A 24,854-nucleotide genomic window follows, 5' to 3' on the forward strand; every position below is an offset into this window, starting at 1 on the left:
CCTCTATTTTACTAAGCTGCATGTACCTGCCCAGAAGTCTCTTAAAAGACCCTATTGTATCCGCCTCCATCACCATCGCTGGCAGCCCATTCCACGCACTTACCACTCTCTGCGTAAAAAAACTTCTAACATCACCTCTGTACCTACTTCCAAGCACCTTAAAACTGTGCCATCTTGTGATAGCTATTTTAGCCCTGGGAAAAGGCCCCTGAGTATCCACACGATCAATGCCTCTCATCATCTTATACACCTCTATCAGGTCACCTCTCATCCTCCGTCACTTCAAGGAGAAAAGGCTGAGTTCACTCAACCTATTCTCATAAGGCATGCTCCCCATTCCAGGCAACATCCTTGTAAATCTCCTCTGCATCCTTCCTATGGTTTCCACATCCTTCCTGTAGTGCGGCGACCAGAACTGAGCACAGTACTCCAAGTGGGATCTGACCAAGGTCCTATAAAGCTGCAACATTACCTCTCGGCTTCTAAATTCCATCTCACGATTGATGAAGGCCAATGCACCATATTCCTTCTTAACCACAGATTCAACCTGCGCAGCAGCTTTAAGTGTCCTATGGACTCAGACGCCAAGGTCCTTCTGATCTTCCACACCATTAGTACTACATTCTGCCATCATATTCCATTATATCTGACCTACTGAAATGAACCACCTCACACTTATCTGGGTTGAACTCCATCTGCCACCTCTCAGCCCAGTTTCGCATCGTATCGATGTCCCGCTGTAACCTCTGACAGCCCTCCACACTATCCACAACACCCCCAACCTTTGTGTCATCAGCAAATTTACTAACCCATCCCTCCAATTCCTCATCCAGGACATTTATAAAAATTACAAAGAGTAGGGATCCCAGAACAGATCCCTGAAGCACACCACTGTCAACTGACCTCCATGCAGAATATGACCCATCTACAACCACTCTTTGTCTTCTGTGAGCAAGACAGTTCTGGATCCACAAAGCAATGTCCCCTTAGATCCCATGCTTCCTTACATTCTCAATAAGCCTTGCATGGGGTACCTCATCACATGCCTTGATGAAATCCATATCTACTGCTCTACCTTCATCAATGTGTTTAGTCACATCCTCAAGATATTCAATCAGGCTCATAAGGCACGACCTGCCTTTGACAAAGTCATGCTGACTATTCCTAATCATATTATGCCTCTCCAAATGTTCATAAATCCTGCCTCTCAGGATCTTCTCAACAATTTACCAACCACTGAATTCAGACTCACTGGTCTATAATTTCCTGGGCTATCTCTACTCCCTTTCTTGAATAAGGGAACAACATCTGCAACCCTCCAATCCTCCAGGATCATCGCCAGAGGCTCAGAGATCTCTTCCCTCACCTCACACAGTAGCCTAGGGTATATCTCGTCCGGTCCCGGTAACTTATCCAACTTGATTCTTTCCAAAAGCTCCAGCACATCCTCTTCCTTAATATCTACATGCTCAAGCTTTTCAGTCCGCTGCAAGTCATCACTACAATCACCAAGATCCTTTTCCATAGTGAATACTGAAGCAAAGTATTCATTAAGTACCTCTGTTATCTTCTCCAGTTCCATAAACACTTTTCCACTGTCACACTTGATTGGTCCTTTTCTCCCATGTCATATCCTCTTGCTCTTCACATACTTGTAGGAAGTTTTGGAGTTTTCTTTAATCCTGCTCACCAAGGCCTTCTCGTGGCCCCTTCTGGCTCTTCTAATTTCTTTCTTAACCTCCTTTGTACACCATGGTTGTTGTACCATACCATCCTTTCCCCATCTCATTGGAACGTACCTTTGCAGAATGCCACGCAAATATCCCCTGTAAATTTGCCACATTTCTGCCATCCATTTCCCTGAGAACATCTGCTTCCTATTTATGCTTCAAAGTTTCTGCCTGATATCCTCATATTTCCTCTTACTCCAATTAAACATTTTCCTGACTTGTCTGCTCCTATCCCTCTCCAATGCTATGGTAAAAGAGATAGAATTGTGATCACTATTTCCAAAATGCTCTCCCACTGAGAGACCGGACACCTGACTTGGTTCATTTCCTAATACCAGATCAAGTACAGCCTCTCCTCTTGTAGGCTTATCTACATATTGTGTCAGAAAACCTTCCTGAACACACCTAGCAAACTCCACCCCATCTAAACCCCTTGCTCTAGGGAGACACCAATCAATATTGGAGAAATTAAAATCTCCCATCACGACAACCATGTTATTATTGCACCGTTCCAGAATCTGTCTCCCTATCGGCTTCTCGATGTCCCTGTTATTATTAGATGGTCTATAAAAACCACCCAGTAGAGTTATTGACCCCTTCCTGTTTCTAACTTCCACCCAGCAGAGACTCAGCAGACAATCCCTCCTTGACTTCCTCCTTTTCTACAGCCGTGCCACTATCTCTGATCAGCAGTGCCACGTCCCCACCTCTCCTGCCTCCCTCCCTGTCCTTTCTGAAACATCTAAAGCCTGGAGATTATACATTCTCTCCGTGATCACGTGGGTTAAGATTAGCAAGCTGTGGGCACGCTATTTTGGTGGTGGCAGAGTGGTGACATTTGCTCTCTGGCCCCAGCAAATCCTAGCTGATTTGATTTGACAGAAACAATGCAATTCATTGTATGTTTCTATGTGCATGTGACAAATAAAGCATATCATTAGACAATTTTATTTTCTATCCATTGTCTTGATTCACTTTCATATATCTAGTCAAGATAAACATTGCTTGCACAGGGATCATAGAAATTTGCTATAGACAATGGAGCTATTCAGCTCATCATGTCGATGTCATCAAAATACAGACTTCACTTTAATCCCATTTACCAACTCTTGGTATGTGGCTGGGCAGGTTTTTTTTAAATATGAAGAATGCTATTGAATTTGCCTGAGTTTTGGGCAGCAAGTTCCAAATTGCCTGATGAGCCTGAGTGTTTTACTTTATATTCCACTGATCACTTTGTCAATTAGCTTACAAATAAGCATGCTTCCCTGTTGGTGAACTCCCTGTTTAGAACATACAACATGGAACAGTACAGCTCAGAAACACGCTCTTTAGCTCAGAATACTGTGCAGAACTAATTAAATTAGCAATTAAAGCCAAACTAAACTGGTCCCTTCTGCAATACAATGTCCATATCCCTCCATTCCCTTTACATTCATGTGCTTATCTAAGAGCACCTTAAATACATCTGTTGTATCTGCCTCCACTACCACCTCTGGCAGTGCATTCCAAGCAAAAACTACTTTCTAAAAAAACTTGGTCTGCACATCTCCTTTGACGTTACTCTCTCTCACCTTAAATGCATGCCTTCTAATATTAGACACTTCGACTCGAATAAAAATACCAGTTGTCTACTCTATCTATGTCTCTCATAATCTTATAAACTTCTATCAGGTCTCAGCTCGTAACATTCAAAAACTTCTATCGATGTATCGTGGAGAGCATTCTGACAGGCAGCATCACTGTCTGGTATGGGGGGGGGGCCAAAAGAAGCTGCAGAGGGTTATAAATTTAGTCAGCTCCATTTTGGGTACTAGCTTACAAAGTACCCAGGACATCTTCAAGGAGTGGTGTCTCAGAAAGGCAGCATCCCATTATTAAGGACCTCCAGCACCCAGGGCATGCTCATTTCTCACTGTTACCATCAGGTAGGAGGTACAGAAGCCTGAAGGCACACACTCAGTGATTCAGGAACAGCTTCTTCCCTTCTGCTATCCAATTCCTAAATGGACATTGAACCCTTGAACACTACCTCACTTTTTCAATATACAGTATATTATTTCTGTTTTTTGCATGATTTTTAATCTGTCCAATATACATATACTGTAATTGATTTACTTATTTATTTTATTATTATTATTATTATTTTCTTTCTTCTATATTATGTATTGCATTGAACTACTGCTCCCAAGGTAACAAATTTCACGACATATGCCGGTGATAATAAACCTGATTCTGATTCTGATTGAGGGCTTGCTGTCTTGGCAATGGAATGCGTGACAACATTTGCAGGCTACCCCAGCACATTATTAGGTTGTGTTGGTTGTTCACACAAACACTGTTCCCTCTAAACTGCGGGGCTGCATGGCCGCATCGTAACTGAAATGCTCCCATGCACATAGCCTTTGTCAATGCACAGCTATTATTTTCTTTTACCTAATGTTTTATTGAAGTGCCACGCAGTTTTCAGGCCATGTAAAAATTTCCCGCCCAGAGCAATGTTGCAGCTGTAAAAAAAGGAAACGCTGAATACAAATGACACATTTCACTATATGTTTTATAGAACATAGAACGTTACACTATAGTACACGTCCTTTGGCCCACAATGTTGTGCCGTCCTTTTAACCTATCCTAAGATCAATCTAACTCTTCCCTCCTACAAACCCTCCATTTTTCTATCATCCATGTGCCCATTTAAGAGTTTCTGCCTCTAGCACCAACTCTAGAAGGGTGGTTCATGTATCTACCACACTCTGTGTAAAGAATGTACCTCTGAATGTACCCCCTATACTTCCCTCCAATCACCTTAAACTTAGAGAAGAGCCGAGCTCTTCTTCCATCATCTCTGTTCCTGAGCCCACTTCTTTGGTACCAAGTCCTTCTTCCCTCACCTCCTTCACTGAGCCCACTTCTTTGGCAAGAAGTCTTCACACCATACTGATGACCCCTTCTCCCATCTCCAACTTTCTTCCTCTTCTTCGAACCCCCACTTTGGTTTTCTGTCTGCTCTGGATCTTTCAACTCTAATTACCATCTCTCATTCAAACCTCAGCCCTTCTGAATACACAATCCTCCATCCTCTCTGCACCAATCCCAACCTCACTATCCAGCCCGCAGACAAAGGGGTTGCTATTGTCGTATAGTGGACTGACCTCTACCTTGCTGAGGCCAGGTGGCAACTCTCAGACACCTCTCCTAACTTACTCCTTGGTAAGGACCCCACTCAGGACCATAAGAATATTGTCTCCAACACCATCACCACCCTCATCAACTCTGCCATCAACATAATAGTCCTCTTACCCTGCACTGCTTGTTTCTTCTTCTTCTAAGATCCACAAACCTTTTCTGCCTGGTCCTACCACACTGAGTTCATGTCTGCATACCCCGACTGCATTTTATCCCCCTTGGTTCAGTCCTTCCCACTCACTGTACATCCGTGACACTCACATGCTCACCATCTCCTCAACAACTTTCAATTCCCTGGCCCTGATCGCCTCCTTTTCGTCATGATATCCTGTACCCATACACTTCTAACCCCCATCAAGAAGGTCTTAAAGTGCTCAGCTTCTTTATCAACAACAGAACTGACCTGTTTCCCTAAGCCACCATCCTTTTCTGTCTGTAAGAACTAGTCCTCACCCTTAATAATTCCTCTTTCAGCTCCTCCCACTTTCTCCAAACTCAAAGCGTAGCCATGGGCACCCGCAGTGGCCCCAACTCTGCCCTGTCTTTTCCTTGCCTATGTAGAACAGTCTACATTCCAAGATTTTCCTGGTAATGCTCCTCAACTCTTTCTGCATTGATGACTGCATTGGTGTTGTTTTATGCACCTATGCTGAGCACTCATCAATTTCAGCAATTTTGCCTCCAGCTTCCACCTTGCTCTTATATTCACTTTATCCATTTCTGACACATCTCTCCCCTTTTGTCAGTTTCTCTGTCTTCATCTCTGATGACAAACTGTTTATCGGTATCTTTTATAAACACACCGATTCCCACATCTTCCCACCCTGTCCCCTGTAAAAATGCCATTTCATTTCATCAGTTCCTTCGTCTCTGCCACAATTAATCCCAAGATACCTCCTTTCTAGGACATCATAAATGTCCTCCTTCTTTAAAGAGTGGGGTTTCCCTTCCTCTACTATTGATGCTGCCTCCACTCACATCTCTTCCATTTCCCAGATATCCCCATGTTCTTGCCGCTTTAACAGGGATAGAGTTTGTTGTCCTCATCTACCATCCCATGAGCCTCTGCAACCAATACATCATTCTCTGTAACTTCGCCATCTTCAATGGGACCCTACCACCAAACTCATCTTTACCTCCCCCACCCCCCCAACTCTCCATTTTCTACACATATAGGTACATGGAGCTTAGAAAAATAAGAGGGCTATGGGTAACCCTAGGTAATTTCTAAAGTAAGAACACGTTTGGCACAGCTTTGTGGGCTGAAGGGCCAGTATTGTGCTGTAGGTTTTCATTGTTTCTGGATCACTTACTCTGTGATTCCTTTGTCCATTCATCCCTCCTGGCATTTATCCCTGCAAGCGGCAGAAGTGCTACAACAGCCCATTCACCTCCATTCACCCCTTCCAACAGTCCTTGCAGGTGAGACAACATTTCACCTCCTAATAAACTTAGGTCATCTGCTGTATTTGGTACTCTCAATGCAGAATTCTCTGCATTGGTAAGACTTATGTAGGTTGGGAGACTGCTTTGTTGAGCAGCTCAGCTCCATCTGCAAGCAGTGGATTTCCTAATAGCCAACCATTTTAAATCCTTTCCCCATTCCTGTTCTGACATGTTGGTCCACAGTGAGGCCACTCTCAGCTTGGAGGGTCAACACTTCATATTCCGTCGAGTAACCTCCAAACCGATGGCAGGAAAATCGATTTCTCCAACTTCCATTAATTTTTTTGTCCTGCCTCTTCTCTCTTTTTCAATTCCCCACTCTGGCCTCTTACCTCTTCTGCTCACCTGCCCATCGCCTCCCCCAGTTCCCCTCCTTCTTCCCTTTCTCTCACAATCCATTTCCTCTCTTATCACCTTCCTTCTTCTCCAGCCATTTGCTGTTTCCACCGATCACCTCCCAGCTTCTTACTTTATGCTCCATCCCACCCACCTGGCTTCACCTATCACCTTCTAGCTTGTTCTCCTTCCCCTCCTTGTTATGGCATCTTTCCCCTTCCTTTCCAGCCTTGATGAAGGAACTTGGCCTGAAACTTCGACTGTTTATTCCTCTCCATAAATGCCCGTGTAGGAAAAGCCTACAAAAAGTAGTGGGTACGGCCCAGTCCATCAGAAGTAAAGCCCTCCCCACCATTGAGCACATCTACATGAAGTGCTGTCGTAAGAAAGTTACATCCATCATCAAGGAACCCCACCAGTCAGGCCATGCTCTCTTCTCGCTGCTGCCATCAGGAAGAAGGTACGGGAAGGAGCTTCGGGACCCACACCACCAGGTTCAGGAACAGTCATTACCCCTCAACCATTAGCCTCTTGAACCAGAAGGGATAACTTCACTCAACCCATCACTGAACTGTTTCCACAACCTATGGAAACACTTTAAAAGACTCTTCATCTCATATTCTCAATATTTACTGCTCATTTATAGTACAAAGTGTATGTATTATTATTATTATTTCTTTTATCTTTCTTTTTGTATTTGTACAGTTCTTTTTTTTTTGCACATCCTGTTGGGTACAGTCCTTCATTGATTCTATTATATTTCTTACATTTACTGTGATTGCCTGCAAGAAAATGAATCTCAGGGACATGAATATAGTGACATATATGTACTTTGACAATAAATTTGTGTTGAACTTTGTACTTTAAACTTTGAAACCGGGAAGGGTGAGAAGTGAAATGTTTTAAGGTGTAGGAAAAGTGTGTGTGAGGTAGGGGAGGAGCTAGCTTGGTTGTGAGTGGAAGAGTGCAGTTATTCAAGGACAGAGCAAATACTGGTTCCATTATCTGTTCCTCAGTCCATCTATTATTTGTGTTTACTCTTGTCTTGCTTTCTCACTCTAACTGTAATACCTGATTTTTTTTTTAACAGAAAATTCCTAAGAAGATTGAGGCAAGCAAGGCTCCCCCACCACACCCCCAACTCAAATGCATTTTACAGGAGTACTATTGAGAAAGTCCTGAGATGTTGCATCTCCATCTGGTATGGGAGCATCAGACCAGAAGTCCCAACAAAGGACTGTGAGAACAGCTGAGAGGATCATAGGGGTCTCCCTACCATCCACTGGGGGCATTTATTAGGAGTGCTACGTACGTAGTATTATTAACGATCCCACCCATCTATCCAGCATCCTCTTTGACTTTCTACCATTGGGCAGGAGGCTGTGATGCATAAAAACAAAAGTGGTCAGGATGAGAAACAGCTTCTTCCCCCAGGCCATTAGGCTTCTGAACTCCCTGACGCATCTAGTCGTAGCGTCACTGGTTAATCTGTTCAGTACCTTACAATATTTAATATTAATGCACTTTAATTTGTTATTTATGTGTGATTCATCTGTAGATTTTATCCTTACCTTCATAAATTATCATGTGTTATGTGTCCTTCTGTGCTTTACACCCTGATTTGGAGAAACGTTGTCTCGTTTCTACATACATTATATGGTTGCATACGTTATATACGTCTATATAGTTAAATGGCAATCAACTTGACTTGAGATTCATCTCCATTCGCCACTTTTGACCTAACTGGCCAATTGCCTGCTTTCTGCACCCTAAAATATCCTCCTCACCACCAGTCACATCAATGTTGCTATCACAAGGGCTTAATGATGGCCCTTACTCTTACAGTACAGCCAAGTTATTCATATATACCACAAAAGTAGGGAGCCTAGTTCTGAATCCTCTGGAGATCCATTGAATCAAAGTTCAAAAATTCAAAGTAAATATTATCAAAGTACATGTATGTATTTTCCTGTGGACATACTCAGCAAATCTATAGAATAGTAACTATAACAGAGTCAATGAAAGATCAACCAGGTTATAGAAGACAACAAGTTGTGCAAATGCAAATATAAATAAATAGCAATAAATAAGGAGAACATGACATAATGAGATAGAGTCATTGAAAGTGAGATTATTGGTTGTGGGAATATTTCGATGATGGGGAAAATGAAATTGATTATAGTTACCCCCTTTTGTTCAAGAACTTGATGGTTAGGGGGTAGTAACTGTTCTTGAACATGGTGGTACCAGTCCTGAGGCTCTTCTACCTGCTAATGGTAGCTGCGAGAAGAGAGCGAGACCAGGGTGGTGGGCATCTCTGATGATGGATGCTGCTTTCCTATGACAGCATTTCATGTAGATGTGCTCAATAGTTTAAAAACTGTCATTTTTTTTTTCTTTCTGTCATTGTACCAATTTTTAAAATGACTTGCCACTTCCCCTTGGATACCAAGGCATGTTTTTTTTTGTTTCCTTAATCAATCTGCTATCTGGAGACTTTAACGTTACACAAGCAGTGATAAATCTCTTAGGCACATTTAGTTTTAATATATCACCATTCAGCAAAACCATGAGGGGCTGGAAATGAAGTGTTTTAAGGTGTAGGGAGGGTGTTTGTGTGGTGGTGGTGAGGGAAGAGTGTAATCTGCAGTATTTTTCTCTTGGATTACTATAACTAGACAACTCTGTTGGAAAGTGCAGTTATTTAGGGACAGGGCAAACACTGGTTGGTGGCGTGGGAGAGTTGCATGTCATCGACTTTGTTGCTGAGCAGTCAAGAGAAAGGGAGGGGGCGTGTCAAAATTGGATACTTTCAATGCGAAACCGTCGGAGGGGTGCCATTTTTTGAATAGAATAAAGGGGAGTGTCTTGCCTTGAGACTTGGCCCTGTTCTGCCCACGGGGCAAGTGCTGCATTACTGGTTCACTTATGAGCACTCGCATCTCCTCTTCTGCGTGTTACTCAGTGGCATTTTGTGGTCGCTACCCTTGAACCGGAACTCCTCCAGCAGATTGGTTACACCGCACTGCTGTTACTGTGTGTCTGTTTTGGAAGATAAAGTCACCATTTCAGATACACGCTTCATGGGGATGTAAGGCTTCATCTGAAAACTGCACGCTTATTTTTGCCTTCATTGAAGGATGTTTGGTTTTAGATAACTTTTAATAAGTGTTTTTAGAAAACATGTCTTAGCTGTGTGAATGATGATAGAGAGATGAACTGTTCGGCTCCTTCGGGTCAGTCAGCCTGAGGGGAGGAAGAAGGGAGAAACCTCGCCGGCTTCTTTCAGATGGCTGTGCAGTGCTCGCTGTGGCCGGATGAGGGTGTATCTCTGATCGGACACTGATTCCTTACCCCTCCACCCCCGTGTAATTTTTTGTTTTTGTGTGTGTGGCGAGTGAGGTAAACCCATTTCCCTCGGGCTCGGTCCGAAACCTTCATACAGTCAAGGGGAGGATTAAAAGCCCAATTCCGTGAGAGAGCCAGGCCGGAGAAAGATGGGGAACACTACTTCATGCTGCGTCTCGTCCAGCCCCAAACTGCGGAGGAACCACGCTCGCCTGGAGACCTACCGCACCGATACCGACATCAGCCGGGAGGACACGGGCTGCAACCTGCAACACATCAGCGACCGGGAGGCGGTGGACGGTACGTTTCCCTCCTTGTTGTCGCTTCTCCTCCGTGCGGGGGCCTCGCTTCCTTTTAAGTCTCGTACCGGCCTGAGCAGAACATGTCCGCGGCCCCGAGGCTGGAGGGAAAGTCTGTCTCTGTCTTGCCTGTCCATGTATTTTGGCAGATTTCAATTGTATTGCTTTATTCAGAATCTTAATGGGCAACTCGCTATCTGGGGCTTCAATGTACCTATGCAAACTACTGTATGGTTATTAATCGTTTTAAATTGGAGTTCTGCTGTAGTTGATCAGAAACCTGGTCTCGGTGCTGCTTAGAATTAGTCTGAAGTGGGGAGAACCAAAAGGGCATTGGGAAGCTGATCAGATGCATATTAAAATAAGATTCTCCTGTCAACTGCTGGTCTGGATTTGGAAAGAAACGGGTACCGATAAAGGCAAGCCTTCAGCAGGCTGGTTGTTTCTCCATCCCACAGGATCTACCTGGGGTAATTGGTGGAAATGGATCTCCATCGTCTCTTCATTTTGTAGACACCTGGGGAATGTTGCCCGGTTGTGAATGCAAGGAATTCCCCACGCGGCGTTGGTCACCTCAGGTGGATGCGCGCTTTGCAACTCGCAAGGCTGCCCTTGGAGTGGCTGGGGACCCGGTAGTGTTGAAGTTTGTTGGTAAATAGCTTCCTGCTGTTAAGATTTATTCCAGCTTTCTGGATGAATCTGGTTTCAGACTATGTCCGAGAAGTGTTTAAAACCGCAGTGTAGCATTTTTAAAAAAGAAAATACAGTGTACCCAGGGAGTGTCCTATGATTGGTGTTAGTACTGCTGGAATGTTGTCTTCGCCGGGCGTTTGCTGGGTGACCCAACCTTTTTAATTTGTGACGTCGACTGAAGTGTTTGAGAGTCTGGTGTTTCGCTTTGTTATTATGGTTACACTTGCTCTAGTTGTAGTCAGTTCGCATCAATCTGTACTTAAACATAGTACAGTACCTGCATGTCCACTAGGGATTAATGTTTCATAGTTTGTACAATTTAAGCATGAGTAAAACAATCGCACCAATCAGAGAGATAAATATGTTCGGAAGTCTATCTCACCAATGTATTTTCTCTCTAGTGATTTTTTTTGTTCATAATCAGAAAAGTGCCGACAGTCTGAGTCAGACTGCCCAGTCTTTGGCGTTTTTATTTGATCCAGTATAAGTTTCACATCATCAATGCATGTTATTAACTCTGTCCGCGTCCCACTTAGCGTGTATCATCTAGCTTCATCTTTGCTTGGGCTACCTTGCATTGCATTTAGCCATCCCCATGTAATTCTGGCCATGGGCGAGAATCTCTTATTCTGGTTTGTCAGTTCAATACTAAACTAACCAAAACGTAGTTGTAATTCCCAACAAGAGTTGTGACTGCAACACTTTTGTCCAGTCCTTCATTTCTGATCGTGACTAGCTCAGAGTCAATTGCTTCTCCCTGGTGTCTTGCCTCCAGTTACCAAGTGTCCAAGATTTGGTACTTACCTTGATTTTCCCTTCTCCAAATGTTTGATCTTAAAAATCTGACTTTATTTCTGATTTATCACTGCCTGGTATGGGAACTGTACTTCCCTCAATTGAAAGACTTTGCAGAGAGCAGTGTGGACAGCCCAGTGCATCTGTAGATGTGAACTTCCCACTATTAAGGACTCTTACAAAGACAAGTGTGTAAAAAGAGCCCGAAGGATCATTGGGGACCTAAGTCACCCAACCGCAAACTCCCAGCTGCTACTATCCCGGAAATGGTGCTGTAGCATAAAAGCCAAGACCGACAGGCTTCGGGATGGTTTCCACCAGGCCATTGGACTGATTAATTCATACTGATACAATTGTATTTCTATGTTCTATTAGCTATCCTGTTGTACATACTATTTATTATAAATTACTATAAATTGCACATTTAGACAGATGTAACATAAAGCTTTTTACACCTCGTGTATATGAAGTATGTGAGTAATAAAGTCATTTCAATTCAGCTTATTTATTACATCAAACCTTCGGCCAACTATCTCAAGGTCTGGCTGCCAAATGTTGCTTGCTAGTACCAAGAACTGTTTTGGGACATTGAAGGCTCTATATAAAACTTAAGTCACTGAGAGTTCCTGTTTCAGGAAACAACTCTTTAGTATGACACAAGATTTTGTCAAAGTTGTTTCTCTTGCTGTAGAAATTAGCAATTTTCAATGACTATTACTCATGGGGTAGCTCAATAAGCATTTTTCTTATTCTTTTCATTATTTTCATGCCCAAGTAGAGTTCATTTTGTCTTGTGATTGTAAATACTTTCCCATAACATTTGCAGACAATGTTAAATTGAGTGTGCTTGCCGCGTGGATGGTAAAAGTCACATGGTATTATTAAAGTTTGAATGAAGAGAAGGGATGAACATTCATGGAGAGAAGATAGCTTGTTAGCTTTTTTCTATTTTTATATGCAAACAATTCCTCCTCAACCACTATCACTAATTACAGTTATTGAAAATTTATGAGGAAGATGCTGCTTAGTTCATGGTGTACATCTTGAGTCAAGAAAGATACTGATCTCACCCCTGGATTGTTGGACTGTCATCATCCACCATCTCTTGGAAAAGCATGACTTGCTCTTTGAACACTATCACTTTTCTAAATTTTTGTGTAGTTAATTCCTCAGTCTTTTACTGCAATTTGCATTTGAATACATTCAATTAATCTGTTTGGTGATGGTAGTGAAATCTATTCAAAGCCACAAATTGTATCCAAAATGACTGCATTTTTGATAAAGTGATTTTCCTCTGTCCCATTGCACTTGACCTATCTGCACATAATAGATTTGACTTCTGTTAACTGTTCTCCAGCTGGCTGATGCTTCATCCCCACATTGTTTTATGTAGTCAGTGAATTTTTTGTAATGGCTTCTCCTGTTCCAAAAGTATTACCTCAGAAGCCTCTTAAGTTTCTCAGTAGAGAGGTAATTGTTGATGGTTAAACCCTTAGCTCAGCTGATCCACTGCTGAGACATCAACCAACATAGAAGTTAGCTGTGCACTTGATTGTTGCAATCTTATGCTGATGGTCCCACATCTTTCCTCGAGCTCTCTGTCCACCTCCCTCTTTAAACTTTATCTAATCTTAAACTTTGCTTTCCATATCTTCTTCTGACATGTTCTCTTTAATCTTCGACCCTGGGGTCTGCTGAGATAGCTTCTGACCTAATTGTCTCATTTTTTAAGTTTATCCTCCTTCTCATATATCTCCTTATTGCTTTTAACCTCCTCCAGCCCAAAATTGCTCCTAAATCTCAGCCTTCACTGAGTTCTGGCTCCATGCATGCCAAGGATTTCGGTTGCTCCACCGTCAGCTGCAGCCTCCACTTCAGCTATCTAGGCCCTGAACTCTCAAATTGTCAATCTAAATATCTTCCTCTTGACACATTGGGTTATTAGACCGTTTTTGGTAATCGGCCCTAAGACCTCATTAAGTGGCTTGAAGTCCTAATTTTGCTTAAAAATTCAATTGTGAAACCCACTGGGATATCTTTTATATTTTTAATTGCTGTATTTGTTTGAGATGTTGATTGGCAATATGAAAGGATCATGGGGAGAGATTTGAAACCAAGGATAAGAAGTTTAAAACTGACTTTGGGCCATGAGCCAATGTAATTCAGCAAGTACAGAAAGGGACATGGATTCATTAATAGAAGTAGAGTAATTGTGGAAAGGGCAGGGATTATGACTTCCTTTTCCTGTGATTGGTTAGCTCAGGTTATGCAAAGTGTTAAATTAAGTTATCAGATGAGGTTCACCCTAACACCCCAGCCATATTAGTTGTCTCTTTCCCTCGTCCTTTGATTCCTTACTTCAGTTCATCTCTTGCGGAAGCCCCCAATGAGCTCTGTAAACTTTTTGCTCCTCTCCTCTTCACCTGAATCTTCAAAACCTACTTCAGCTTTCTGCTTGTATTTCCTTTTCGGATCCCACGTCTAATTTTGTTTAATAATTCCAGTGAAGATTCTTCGTATACCTTTTCTATGTTAAAGGAATCTTAAGTATGCAAGTGATTGTTGTCAGAGTCACTTGCAGAAGGAATTGACACTGAGCTGAAGAGTTAGGATAAAGCAGCTGATTAAGTGACTCTTAGTGATGTAGTGCATTGCTGTGGAATGGTTAAGGTTCAGAGCTTCAGTGGCAGACCAATGTGTATAACTTCATAATTCACTAAAGAGCTTTCAACTACAGTGGAAACCTGCTTTGTGCTGCATTTTGCAGCAAGAAAAGAAATTGCTTGTCAGTACTTAAAAGACAGTTCTTAAAAGCTACACCTTTGAATTAATGTAACTGAAGGGTTTTAATTTTGTTTTTTATTGTTTTCAAGTTGTTTTTTCCTGGTCAGGACTCTAGTGTGGGATTCTTGCCATAGTAAAATTCCCATGCAAAACCTAAATGGAGACGAAGATTTAAAATGAAAAGAATGGTTCGATTTACTGCTGATGATTATAATGAATGGCTCTTTTTGTTTAGTTTCCTCATCCTTGAGCAAAAGAAGAAATTTAATCGCTGTACATGGAGGAGCAAATAAATCGGAATAAGTCAAAATAAAGCATTTGATCATGCGGACCAAGGATGGTGTATTTATTCCCCCAACAGAGCCCTCTTCTTTTCTTCATTTGCAAGCATTGCAAACGTGAGCATTTTATTTAAGAGCTATTTCTTCAGAGGATGGTGAATCTGTGGACTTCATTGCCCAGGTGGCTGTGGAGGCCAAGTTAGTTCTTGATAATTAAGGGTGTCAAAAAGGGGGTGTGGGTGGGGGAAGGGGAAGGCAGGAGAAGGGATTGAGAGGGATAATAGATTAGCCTAGATCAAATGGCGAAGTGTATTTGATGGGCTGAATAGCCTAATTCTGCTCTAATGTCTTGTGGTCTTTCTGGTGGATAACTGGCTTTGAGAGCTATCCACCATGTTGAACACATGCAAGACTGCCAGAACCATCTCTCCTTCGGAATAGCAAAGGTATCTAAAGATTTCCTTTCCATTTTTTACCTTTTTTTCTCTCTGTCACTCTACTGCCTCTGAAAAATTCCCACAAAAGAACTGTTGAGAGATAGTTAGATTACTTTTTTTTTCCACACTGGAGAACATCTAATCAATGGCGTAAAACTTTACTCTCCTTGCCTACCAGAGCTTTCCCTTTGGCCTCCTCTGCTCAGACCATTTACTCCCTCTCTAATTACTTTCTTGCTTTCTGTAATGTATTTTTTGACAAGCTCACCTTATCCATCCATTGATACCATTTTCACTAAATTAATTACCTCCCAACTTAAGGAACTGGAGGAAATAGTGGAGGTACTTAATGAATACTTTAGTAGGGATGACTTGCAGGGGACTGAAAGGCTTGCGCATGTAGATATTAAGGAAGAGGATGTGCTGGAAATTTGCTGATGACACAAAGGTTGGGGGTGTTGTGGATAGTGTGGAGGGCTGTCAGAGGTTACAGCAGGACATTGATAGGATGCAAAACTGGGCTGAGAAGTGGCAAGTGGAGTTCAACCCAGATAAGTGTGAGGTGGTTCATTTTGGTAGGTCAAATATGATGGCAGACTATAGCATTAATGGTAAGACTCTTGCCAGTGTGGAAGATCAGAGGGATCTTGGGGTCCAAGTCCATAGGACACTCAGAGCTGCTATGTAGGTTGACTCTGTGGTTAAGAAGGCATATGGTGCATCGTGGGATTGAGCTTAGGAGCCAAGAGGTAATGTTGCAGCCATATGGACCCTGGTCAGACCCCACTTGGAATACTGTGCTCAATTCTGGTTGCCTCACTACAGGAAGGATGTGAAAACCATAGAAAGGGTGCAGAGGAGATTTACAAGGATGTTGTCTGGATTGGGGACCATGGCTTATGAGAATAGGTTGAGTGAACGCGGCCTTTTCTCCTTGGTGCGACAGAGGATGAGAGGTGACCTGATAGAGGTATACAAGATAATGAGAGGCATTGATCGTGTGGATATTCAGAGGCTTTTCCCCAGGGCTGCGATGGCTAGCACGAGAGGGCATAGTTTTAAGGTGCTTGGAAGTAGGTACAGAGGAGATGTCAGGGTGTTTTTTACGCAGAGAGTGGTGAGTGCATGGAATGGGGTAGCAGTAGAGGAGGCGGAAACGACAGGGTCTTTTAAGAGACTATAGGTACATGGAGCTTAGGAAAGTAGAGGGTGTGGGTAAAGCTTCTGACTTCATTCTGAGAAGTTCTCATCTGCAGGCTTGTGCCAGTTTCCCAACAGTTCTGTTATGATAACCGTAAAAACCGTGAATTGTTATACTCTGTAATGTCCTTATCTCCCATCGTCTGCAGCCTTGATGCTGTTCCTTTTCTCCTCAAACTTAAACATTTTCATCTTTGCACTTCCAAAAATGAGATGGAGGGCATGGCAGGACATCTAGGACTATTAGAAATGGGAGCAGAGTCAGGCCATTCAGCCCATTGAGTCTGCTCTGCCATTCCGTCGTAGCTGATCCCAGATCCTGCTCAACCCCATATACCTGCCTTCTCGCCTGATGCCCTGACCATTCAGGAAACTATCAATTTCCACCTTAAGTATACCCACGGACTTGACCTCTGCTGCAATCTGTGGCAGAGCATTCCACAGATTTACTACTCTTTGGTAGGGGGAAAAATCCTCCTTACCTCACCCCTCAATTTTGAGGCTGTGCCCTCTAGTTCTGGATACCCCCACCGTAGGAAACATCCTCTCCTAATCCATCCTGTCTAGTCCTTCAACATTTGGTAGGATGAACCACTACTGACCAGTTTAATATCAAAGCAAATAAGAGATTGGGAAGGAAGGTGGAGTGACGTATCAATGTACGCTTAGAAACCAGCCTGTTGTTGAAGTTAATGTTGCCTCCCCACCTCTAAATTCTCTTTCCATACTACTGTTTGTTTAACTTTGGTTTTGTGTCCAAAGTTAGGTGAACAAAGATGCAAAGTTGCCTCTCCATGCAGATCACGTACTAATTTATTGAGATGTTATATCCAATATTCTAAGTCTGTTGGGGAAGTTGGAGCCCAGTTCTACAAATCCATGTCCATTGGAAGCTGAAAAAGACTGCCTGTCCTGGGCTTGGTGGGCTGCGCATGTGCGTGGGTAGGAGGGATGGAGGAATAGGGCTTGCTTCACTGTTGTTCCTTTGTTGCTTGTGCTATTTTGCTGAGCAGTGTGGGCATGCAATGTTGGCGCCAGAATGTGTACCGGCAATTACAGGCTGCCCCAGCACATCCTTGGGTGTGTTGATTGTTGATGCAAATGATGCATCACTGTATATTTTTATGTATGTGTGATACATAAATTTAAATCTGAAATTTGTGTATCAGGTCCCACTTGCCTCAAATGCTGTTGCCTTTGCCCAGCCATCAGACACTGTGCTTTCAGCTCTTTTTGACCCATGTTCCTAAACCATTCCATTAATATTCTACCTCTCCTCCTTTATTGTCTGCCTTAAGAGCAAGAAGGGGGCATGAGAAGGCCTTGGCGAGTAGGGTAAAGGAAAACCCCAAGGGATTCTTCAATTATGTGAAGAAAAAAAGGATGACAGGAGTGAAGGTAGGGCCGATTAGAGATAAAGGTGGGAAGATGTGCCTGGAGGCTGTGGAAGTGAGCGAGGTCCTCAATGTATACTTCTCTTCGGTATTCACCAATGAGAGGGAACTTGATGACGGTGAGGACAATATGAGTGAGCTTGATGTTCTGGAGCATGTTGATATTAAGGGAGAGGAGGTGTTGGAGTTGTTAAAATACATTAGGACAGATAAGTCCCTGGGGCCTGACGGAATATTCCCCAGGCTGCTCCACGAGGCAAGAGGAGAGATTGCTGAGCCTCTGGCTAGCATCTTTATGTCCTCGTTGTCGACGGGAATGGTACCGGAGGATTGGATGGAGGCGAATGTTGTTCCCTTGTTCAAAAAAGGTAGTAGGGATAGTCTGGGTAATTATAGACCAGTGAGCCTTACATCTGTGCTGGGAAAGCTGTTGGAAAAGATTCTTAGAGATAGGATCTGTGGGCATTTAGAGAATCATTGTCTGATCAGGGACAGTCAGCATGGCTTTGTGAAGGGCAGATCATGTCTAACAAGCCTGATAGAGTTCTTTGAGGAAGTGACCAGGCATATAGATGAGGGTAGTGCAGTGGATGTGATCTATATGGATTTTAGTAAGGTATTTGACAAGGTTCCACGCGGTAGGCTTATTCAGAAAGTTAGAAGGCATGGGATCCAGGGAGGTTTGGCCAGGTGGATCCAGAATTGGCTTGCCTGCAGAAGGCAGAGGGTCGTGGTGGAGGGAGTACATTCAGATTGGAGGATTGTGACTAGTGATGTCCCACAAGGATCTGTTCTGGGACCTCTACTTTTCATAATTTTTATTAACAACCTGGGTGTGGGGGTAGAAGGGTGAGTTGGCAAGTTTGCAGACGACACAAAGGTTGGTGGTGTTGTAGATAGTGTAGAGGATTGTCAAAGATTGCAGAGAGACATTGATAGGATGCAGGAGCGGGCTGAGAAGTGGCAGATGGAGTTCAACCCGGAGAAGTGTGAGGTGGTATACTTTGGAAGGACAAGCTCCAAGGCAGAGTACAAAGTAAATGGCAGGATACTTGGTAGTGTGGAGGAGCAGAGGGATCTGGGGATCCCTGAAAGTTGCCTCACAGGTGGATAGGGTAGTTAAGAAAGCTTATGGGGTGTTAGCTTTCATAAGTCGAGGGATAGAGTTTAAGAGTCGCGATGTAATGATGCAGCTCTATAAAACTCTGGTTAGGCCACACTTGGAGTATTGTGTCCAGTTCTGGTCATCTCACTATAGGAAGGATGTGGAAGCATTGGAAAGGGTACAGAGGAGATTTACCAGGATGCTGCCTGGTTTAGAAAGTATGCATTATGATCAGAGATTAAGGGAGCTAGGGCTTTACTGTTTGGAGAGAAGGAAGATGAGAGGAGACAGGATAGAGGTGTACAAGATAATAAGAGGAATAGATAGAGTGGATAGCCAGCGCCTCTTCCTCAGGGCACCACTGCTCAATACAAGAGGACGTGGCTTTAAGGTAAGGGGTGGGAAGTTCAAGGGGGATATTAGAGGAAGGTTTTTTATTCAGAGAGTGGTTGGTACGTGGAATGCACTGCCTGAGTCAGTGGTGGAGGCAGATACACTCGTGAAGTTTAAAAGACTACTAGACAGGTATATGGAGGAATTTAAGGTGGGGGCTTATATGGGAGGCAGGGTTTGAGGGTCGGCACAACATTGTGGGCCGAAGGGCCTGTACTGTGCTGTACTATTCTATGTTATGTTGAGCTCATTGACCAAGCTGTTACATAGTCCTCCTAATTCCTTCTTTGGGTTACTGTTCATTTTCACTTTTCTGTTGACCTTTGTGTGTTGCAATGAGAATGTTTTCTCACTGTTAAAGGTATTCTGCGAATATAAGTTGCAAGAGCACGTTTAATTTGTGACATGACTGTCATGAAAATAGTTCTGAAGAAGACACACAAGCTTCTTCAGTGAAATAAAAGGGAAATTCAACTCTTTTCCTACATGGCAAAATTGATAGAATAGCCAACTTTAATCTGAGAAGCTAGTTAATTTTGTTAAGAATTGTACAACTATTAACCATTTGTGGTTTGGGGTATTGACGCATGAGGGAAGAAAAGTTTGCCTTCTGTTTCTTTGTTAATGATGAAGCAAAATTGAGCTCTATTTTTAGCTAAAGCAACCCATTTTGAACACCAGTGTTCATAGATTTACTGGAATTTCCTTCACTGGATTTAGTTGGTATCTAACAGGAAGGTTCTGCAGCAGATAAGTTGCTACTTTTCCTCAATAACTTGATAACTCAAAGTCTTCCTGAATAGTCACACTTATTCATAAAATTAGTAGCCACTTCCTGTTAAAGGGGCATTTTTCACTCGAGGATTTTTGTAAGTGAGTGTCTGTGTGCCTGTGCACATTAGGGCGGCCTTTTATTTTGCTTAGTGGAAATTGAAGATGCCAGAGTTCTGTATGATAGTTTCACCACCACTATGCAAGAGTCAAAAATCATTTGATGTGATTTGTTCCATTATTTTTATTTTGTGAAATATTTACCTTTAAGCTGTGCTCTTTTGAAGTGTGAATAATCCAAATTCCTTGAGTGTTTATTCATGGAGAGATTCCTGTGGAAGTATCACTGGTTCTATAATGATATGGGCTCTGTAATTCAAAAACTGAAGTCTGAAATGAAACTAGAATGTAGACACACATGGTCAATCAGCTGCTGAAACCGAACATTGATTTTTTGCACGTGCATATATACAGTATGCTTTCAACCAGTTTAGCTATGAGCAAGATTATATGCAAACAACAGGAATTCTGCAGATGCTGGAAATTCAAGCAACACACATCAAAGTTGCTGGTGAACGCAGCAGGCCAGGCAGCATCTCTAGGAAGAGGTGCAGTCGACGTTTCAGGCCGAGACCCTTGGTCAGGACTAACTGAGGGAAGAGTGAGTAAGGGATTTGAAAGTTGGAGGGGGAGGGGGAGATCCAAAATGATAAGAGAAGACAGGAGGGGGAGGGATGGAGCCAAGAGCTGGACAGGTGATTGGCAAAGGGGATACGAGAGGATCATGGGACAGGAGGTCTGGGAAGAAAGACGGGGGGGGGTGGGGACCCAGAGGATGGGCAAGGGGTATATTCAGAGGGACAGAGGGAGAAAAAGGAGAGTGAGAGAAAGAATGTGTGTATAAAAATAAGTAACAGATGGGGTATGAGGGGGAGGGGAACACCTTTATTCCGTCTGGGTAGCCTCCAACCTGATGGCATGAACATCGACTTCTCTAACTTCTGCTAAGGCCCCCCTCCCCCTCGTACCCCATCTGTTACTTATTTTTAAACACACATTCTTTCTCTCACTCCTTTTTCTCCCTCTGTCCCTCTGAATATACCCCTTGCCCATCCTCTGGTTCCCCCCCCCCTTGTCTTTCTTCCCGGACCTCCTGTCCCATGATCCTCTCGTATCCCTTTTGCCTATCACCTGTCCAGCTCTTGGCTCTATCCCTCCCGCTCCTGTCTTCTCCTATCATTTTGGATCTCCCCCTCCCCCTCCAACTTTCAAATCCCTTACTCACTCTTCCTTCAGTTAGTCCTGACGAAGGGTCTCGGCCTGAAACGTCGACTGCTCCTCTTCCTACAGATGCTGCCTGGCCTGCTGCGTTCACCAGCAACTTTGATGTGTGTAGCAAGATTATATGTTTACTTAATTTGGTATTACAGTAGTGAACTAATTTATTACAATTTGGTACATTTACATATGGAATAATATGTCAATTTCACCTAGCCCAATCTCTTTAGGTATATTCTGCCTTTGATACCTCACTGCTTCTAGCATTTGGTGTCTCTGGAATTCAATCTCCATCTATCACTCTCCCATATTTTCTGCGTTCCTCAAATTCTGGTCTATTGATTAGCTCCAAGTTGAATCCCAAAGATGAGAAAATCTGCAGGTGCTGGAGATCCAAAGCAACACACACAAAAAGCTGAAGGAACTCAGCAGGCCAGGCAGCATCTATGGAAAAGAGTAAGCAGTTGATATTTCAGGGTGAGACCCTTCATCAGACCTGATGAAGGGTCTTTGCCTGAAATGTTGACTGTTTACTCTTTTCCACAGATGCTGCCTGTCCTCAAAGTTTAATTTCTCTGTGTTAATTAGTCATGCCTTCAGCAGCCAAGGTCAGTGATTGAATACTAGACTAGTAATCCATAGGGTTTTGTAATCTAGAGAGCAGAGTTCAAATCCTACCGTGCCATTTGTGGGAGTTAAATTAGTCAATATTCTGAAATTATTTTAGCAAAAACCACTGGTGTTTGTAAAGACCATTCATCTGTTGCTTAAAAACCTAATTTGTTCACTGATGCTCTTCTGAGCAGAAAATCTGGCCTATCTGTGAATAGGCAGGGTCTTAGCTTAATTGGCCTCAAACTGCTCATCTTGGGAGTAAGTAGGAATGGGGAGTTTATGCTGGCCTGGTCAGTAATGCCCAGATATTGGAAAATAAATTAAAAAAACCATGTTCTGGCATTTCCTTCATTAACCTTCCCGTTTCTCTTTCAAGATGGTACTTCAAACCTAACACTGTTTGGTGATGCTACTGTGCAGCACCTTGGGAAACATTGCTTTGTTAAAGGAGCTTTATAAATGGAAATATTATTCAGTTCAGCCAGTGTGTGCTTATTTTTCATCTCCGTTTCCACGGTTTCCTCTCCCCAGGCCATTGCTGGCCCTTCTGAGCAAAAGCAGCAGCAAATTTCTGATCAGAAATTATGATTTGTGGTATTATTGGACTGTAACTAAAGTGCTAACACAAGTGCTAGTCTGGAGCACAATAATAACATCCATCCCTGATCTTTACATTCTTCTAAACTCCCACATTTGAAGTTGTGTGAGCTCAGGTTCATGTAGACTGCCAGAATGTGATTGGTAAGTCATGGAACATGACAAAAGTGTGCAAATTGAACTTGTGATATGGTTTAAAAGGCTGTCAAACACTATTAACTGACTCATTAACAATAAATGGATATAAATAGATGATGCTTGATTTTAAGTTTCAACTTAATATAAGCCTGCCAAATGGTAATCAACAGAATTGTGTTAAGGTGGCAAATCTAACATTCCATCTGATGTTTCCACATATATAGCCACCACTTGTGGATTCAGTAGGCTTTTTGTAGGTATATAATTTGGAACGTATGACGTAACTTAGTGAATACCTCCACCGTTAAAGTTGCTCAGTAGACAATATTTCTGTGGGAGTTGAAACTAGAAATTGTGGGACATGTTTAGCAGGTTGAACGGTATCCTTAGAGAGAGAGAAACAAAGTTTCAAATTGACTTGCAGTCCTGTCACAGTCTAATGTAGGCTGACTTGCTGAATATTTGGAGCAGTTTCTGTTTCTGGATTTTGGCATCTGTGGCACTTAATTTCTATAACACAAGGGGAAGATTCTGCAGATGCTGGAAATTCAGAGCAACACACACAATGCTGGAGGAGCTCAGCAGGTCAGGCAACATCTATGGAAATGAATAAACTGTCGACATTTCAGGTCAAGACCCATCTTCAGGAGTAGAAAGGGAGGGGGCAGACACCAGAATAAGAAGGATTGGGGGGAAGGGTAATGAAGACTAGCTAGAAGGTGATAGGTGAAGCCAGTTGGATGGAAAAAGTAAAGGGCTAGAGAAGAAGGATTTGATGAAAGAGGAGAGTGAACCATGGGAAAAAGGGAAGGAGGAGGGGCGCCAGGACAAGGATAGGCAGGTGAGGAGAAGAGCTAAGAGGCCAGAGTGAGGAAAGGGGGAAAAATATCGGAAGGAGAAATCTGTGTTTATGCTATCAGGTTGGAGGCTACCTGGATGGAATATGAGATGTTGCTCCTCCACCCTGTGAGTGGCCTCATGGCAAAAGAGGAGGCCAAGGACTGACATGCCAGGCATTTCTTTGGAAGGTGATTACTAGCCCTTTCCTTGCTCTATCTGCAGTTTGGCTTTCTAACAGAACTAATGCGTGAGCTTCAAATTAAATCATGTTTTTTTTTTTTGCAGAGTTTTCCAAATTATTACAACTGAACCTCAAAAATATTTGTACAAATTACTGGCATGAATTGATTTAACAATGTTGTATTAGGCGCTGATGTTTGAGAAGCACTATGGCAACCTTGGTTGCTGCTTTTCAAGTACTTTCTCCTTTATTAATTCAGTTCTGTTTCAATCCTGATGTTGACCTAAAGATGTCTGGAGAGAAGCTTTGCTTTTTGCAGAATTGGCTTTGTGACTGCGTGCTCGTTCACCTTTTTGTGAAGGATATTGTGAATTAGAATTTTATGTTATTACAGTGCTAAATTCCTGCTCTCTTTCCCCACCTGACTCTACTGTAATCCCCCTTTACAACCAACTCTCGATGAACTGTCAGTGACATGATTGCCATCAAGTGGCTGTCAGCATTATGTAAAATTTCTGCTTTCAACACTTCAGTCCAAAGGCGGAAAAGATTAGATAATAAGAAACTGACATTATTTAAATGTTTATGTATAAATGATAAAGTAATCTTAACATTCATTTGTTTGTGTTTCGATTTCCATTTTGTGGGCAAGTGTCATGTTCACCTGACATTGAGATCCGAAACTTACTTAACACTAAGCCGTCAGTCTTAGTGGCCCTGGTTGCTGCAGCTGAAGGAATATTAAATAATGAGAATTTCATTAAGCCAATGCTAGGAAGACTTTATCTTCCAGACCATCTTATCTGAGGGAATTTTCACCTGGGTCAAGGTCAAAGTTGAATTTATTGTTACAGTACGCACAAGGGTAATGAAAAACTTACTTGGCAGTAGCATCACAAACATAGCATCGTATCGGTGGCATTCACAAGAAAAACATAGAACACACATGCACAATTTTTATAAGAGTAAAGCAGATAGAATTAATTGGAGCTGCAGCTCGATGACGG

The 24,854-nt window shown here is 42.7% G+C and overlaps 1 protein-coding gene across 2 annotated transcripts in view; it reads left to right on the forward strand.

Moving 5' to 3' along the window:
- Positions 1–9,603: 9,603 nt before the first annotated feature.
- ccny (cyclin Y) overlaps positions 9,604–24,854 on the forward strand; it is a 244,030-nt gene continuing 228,779 nt past the window's right edge. For both annotated transcript variants that reach the window (XM_072253993.1, XM_072253994.1), the window contains exon 1: positions 9,604–10,346. In XM_072253993.1, coding sequence (XP_072110094.1) covers positions 10,196–10,346 — 151 coding nt within the window. In that variant the 5' untranslated portion in view covers positions 9,604–10,195. The remainder of the gene's footprint in view (positions 10,347–24,854) is intronic.

The sequence above is a fragment of the Mobula birostris genome, chromosome 3 (genome assembly GCF_030028105.1).
Source record: "Mobula birostris isolate sMobBir1 chromosome 3, sMobBir1.hap1, whole genome shotgun sequence".
Lineage (NCBI taxonomy): Eukaryota > Metazoa > Chordata > Chondrichthyes > Myliobatiformes > Myliobatidae > Mobula > Mobula birostris.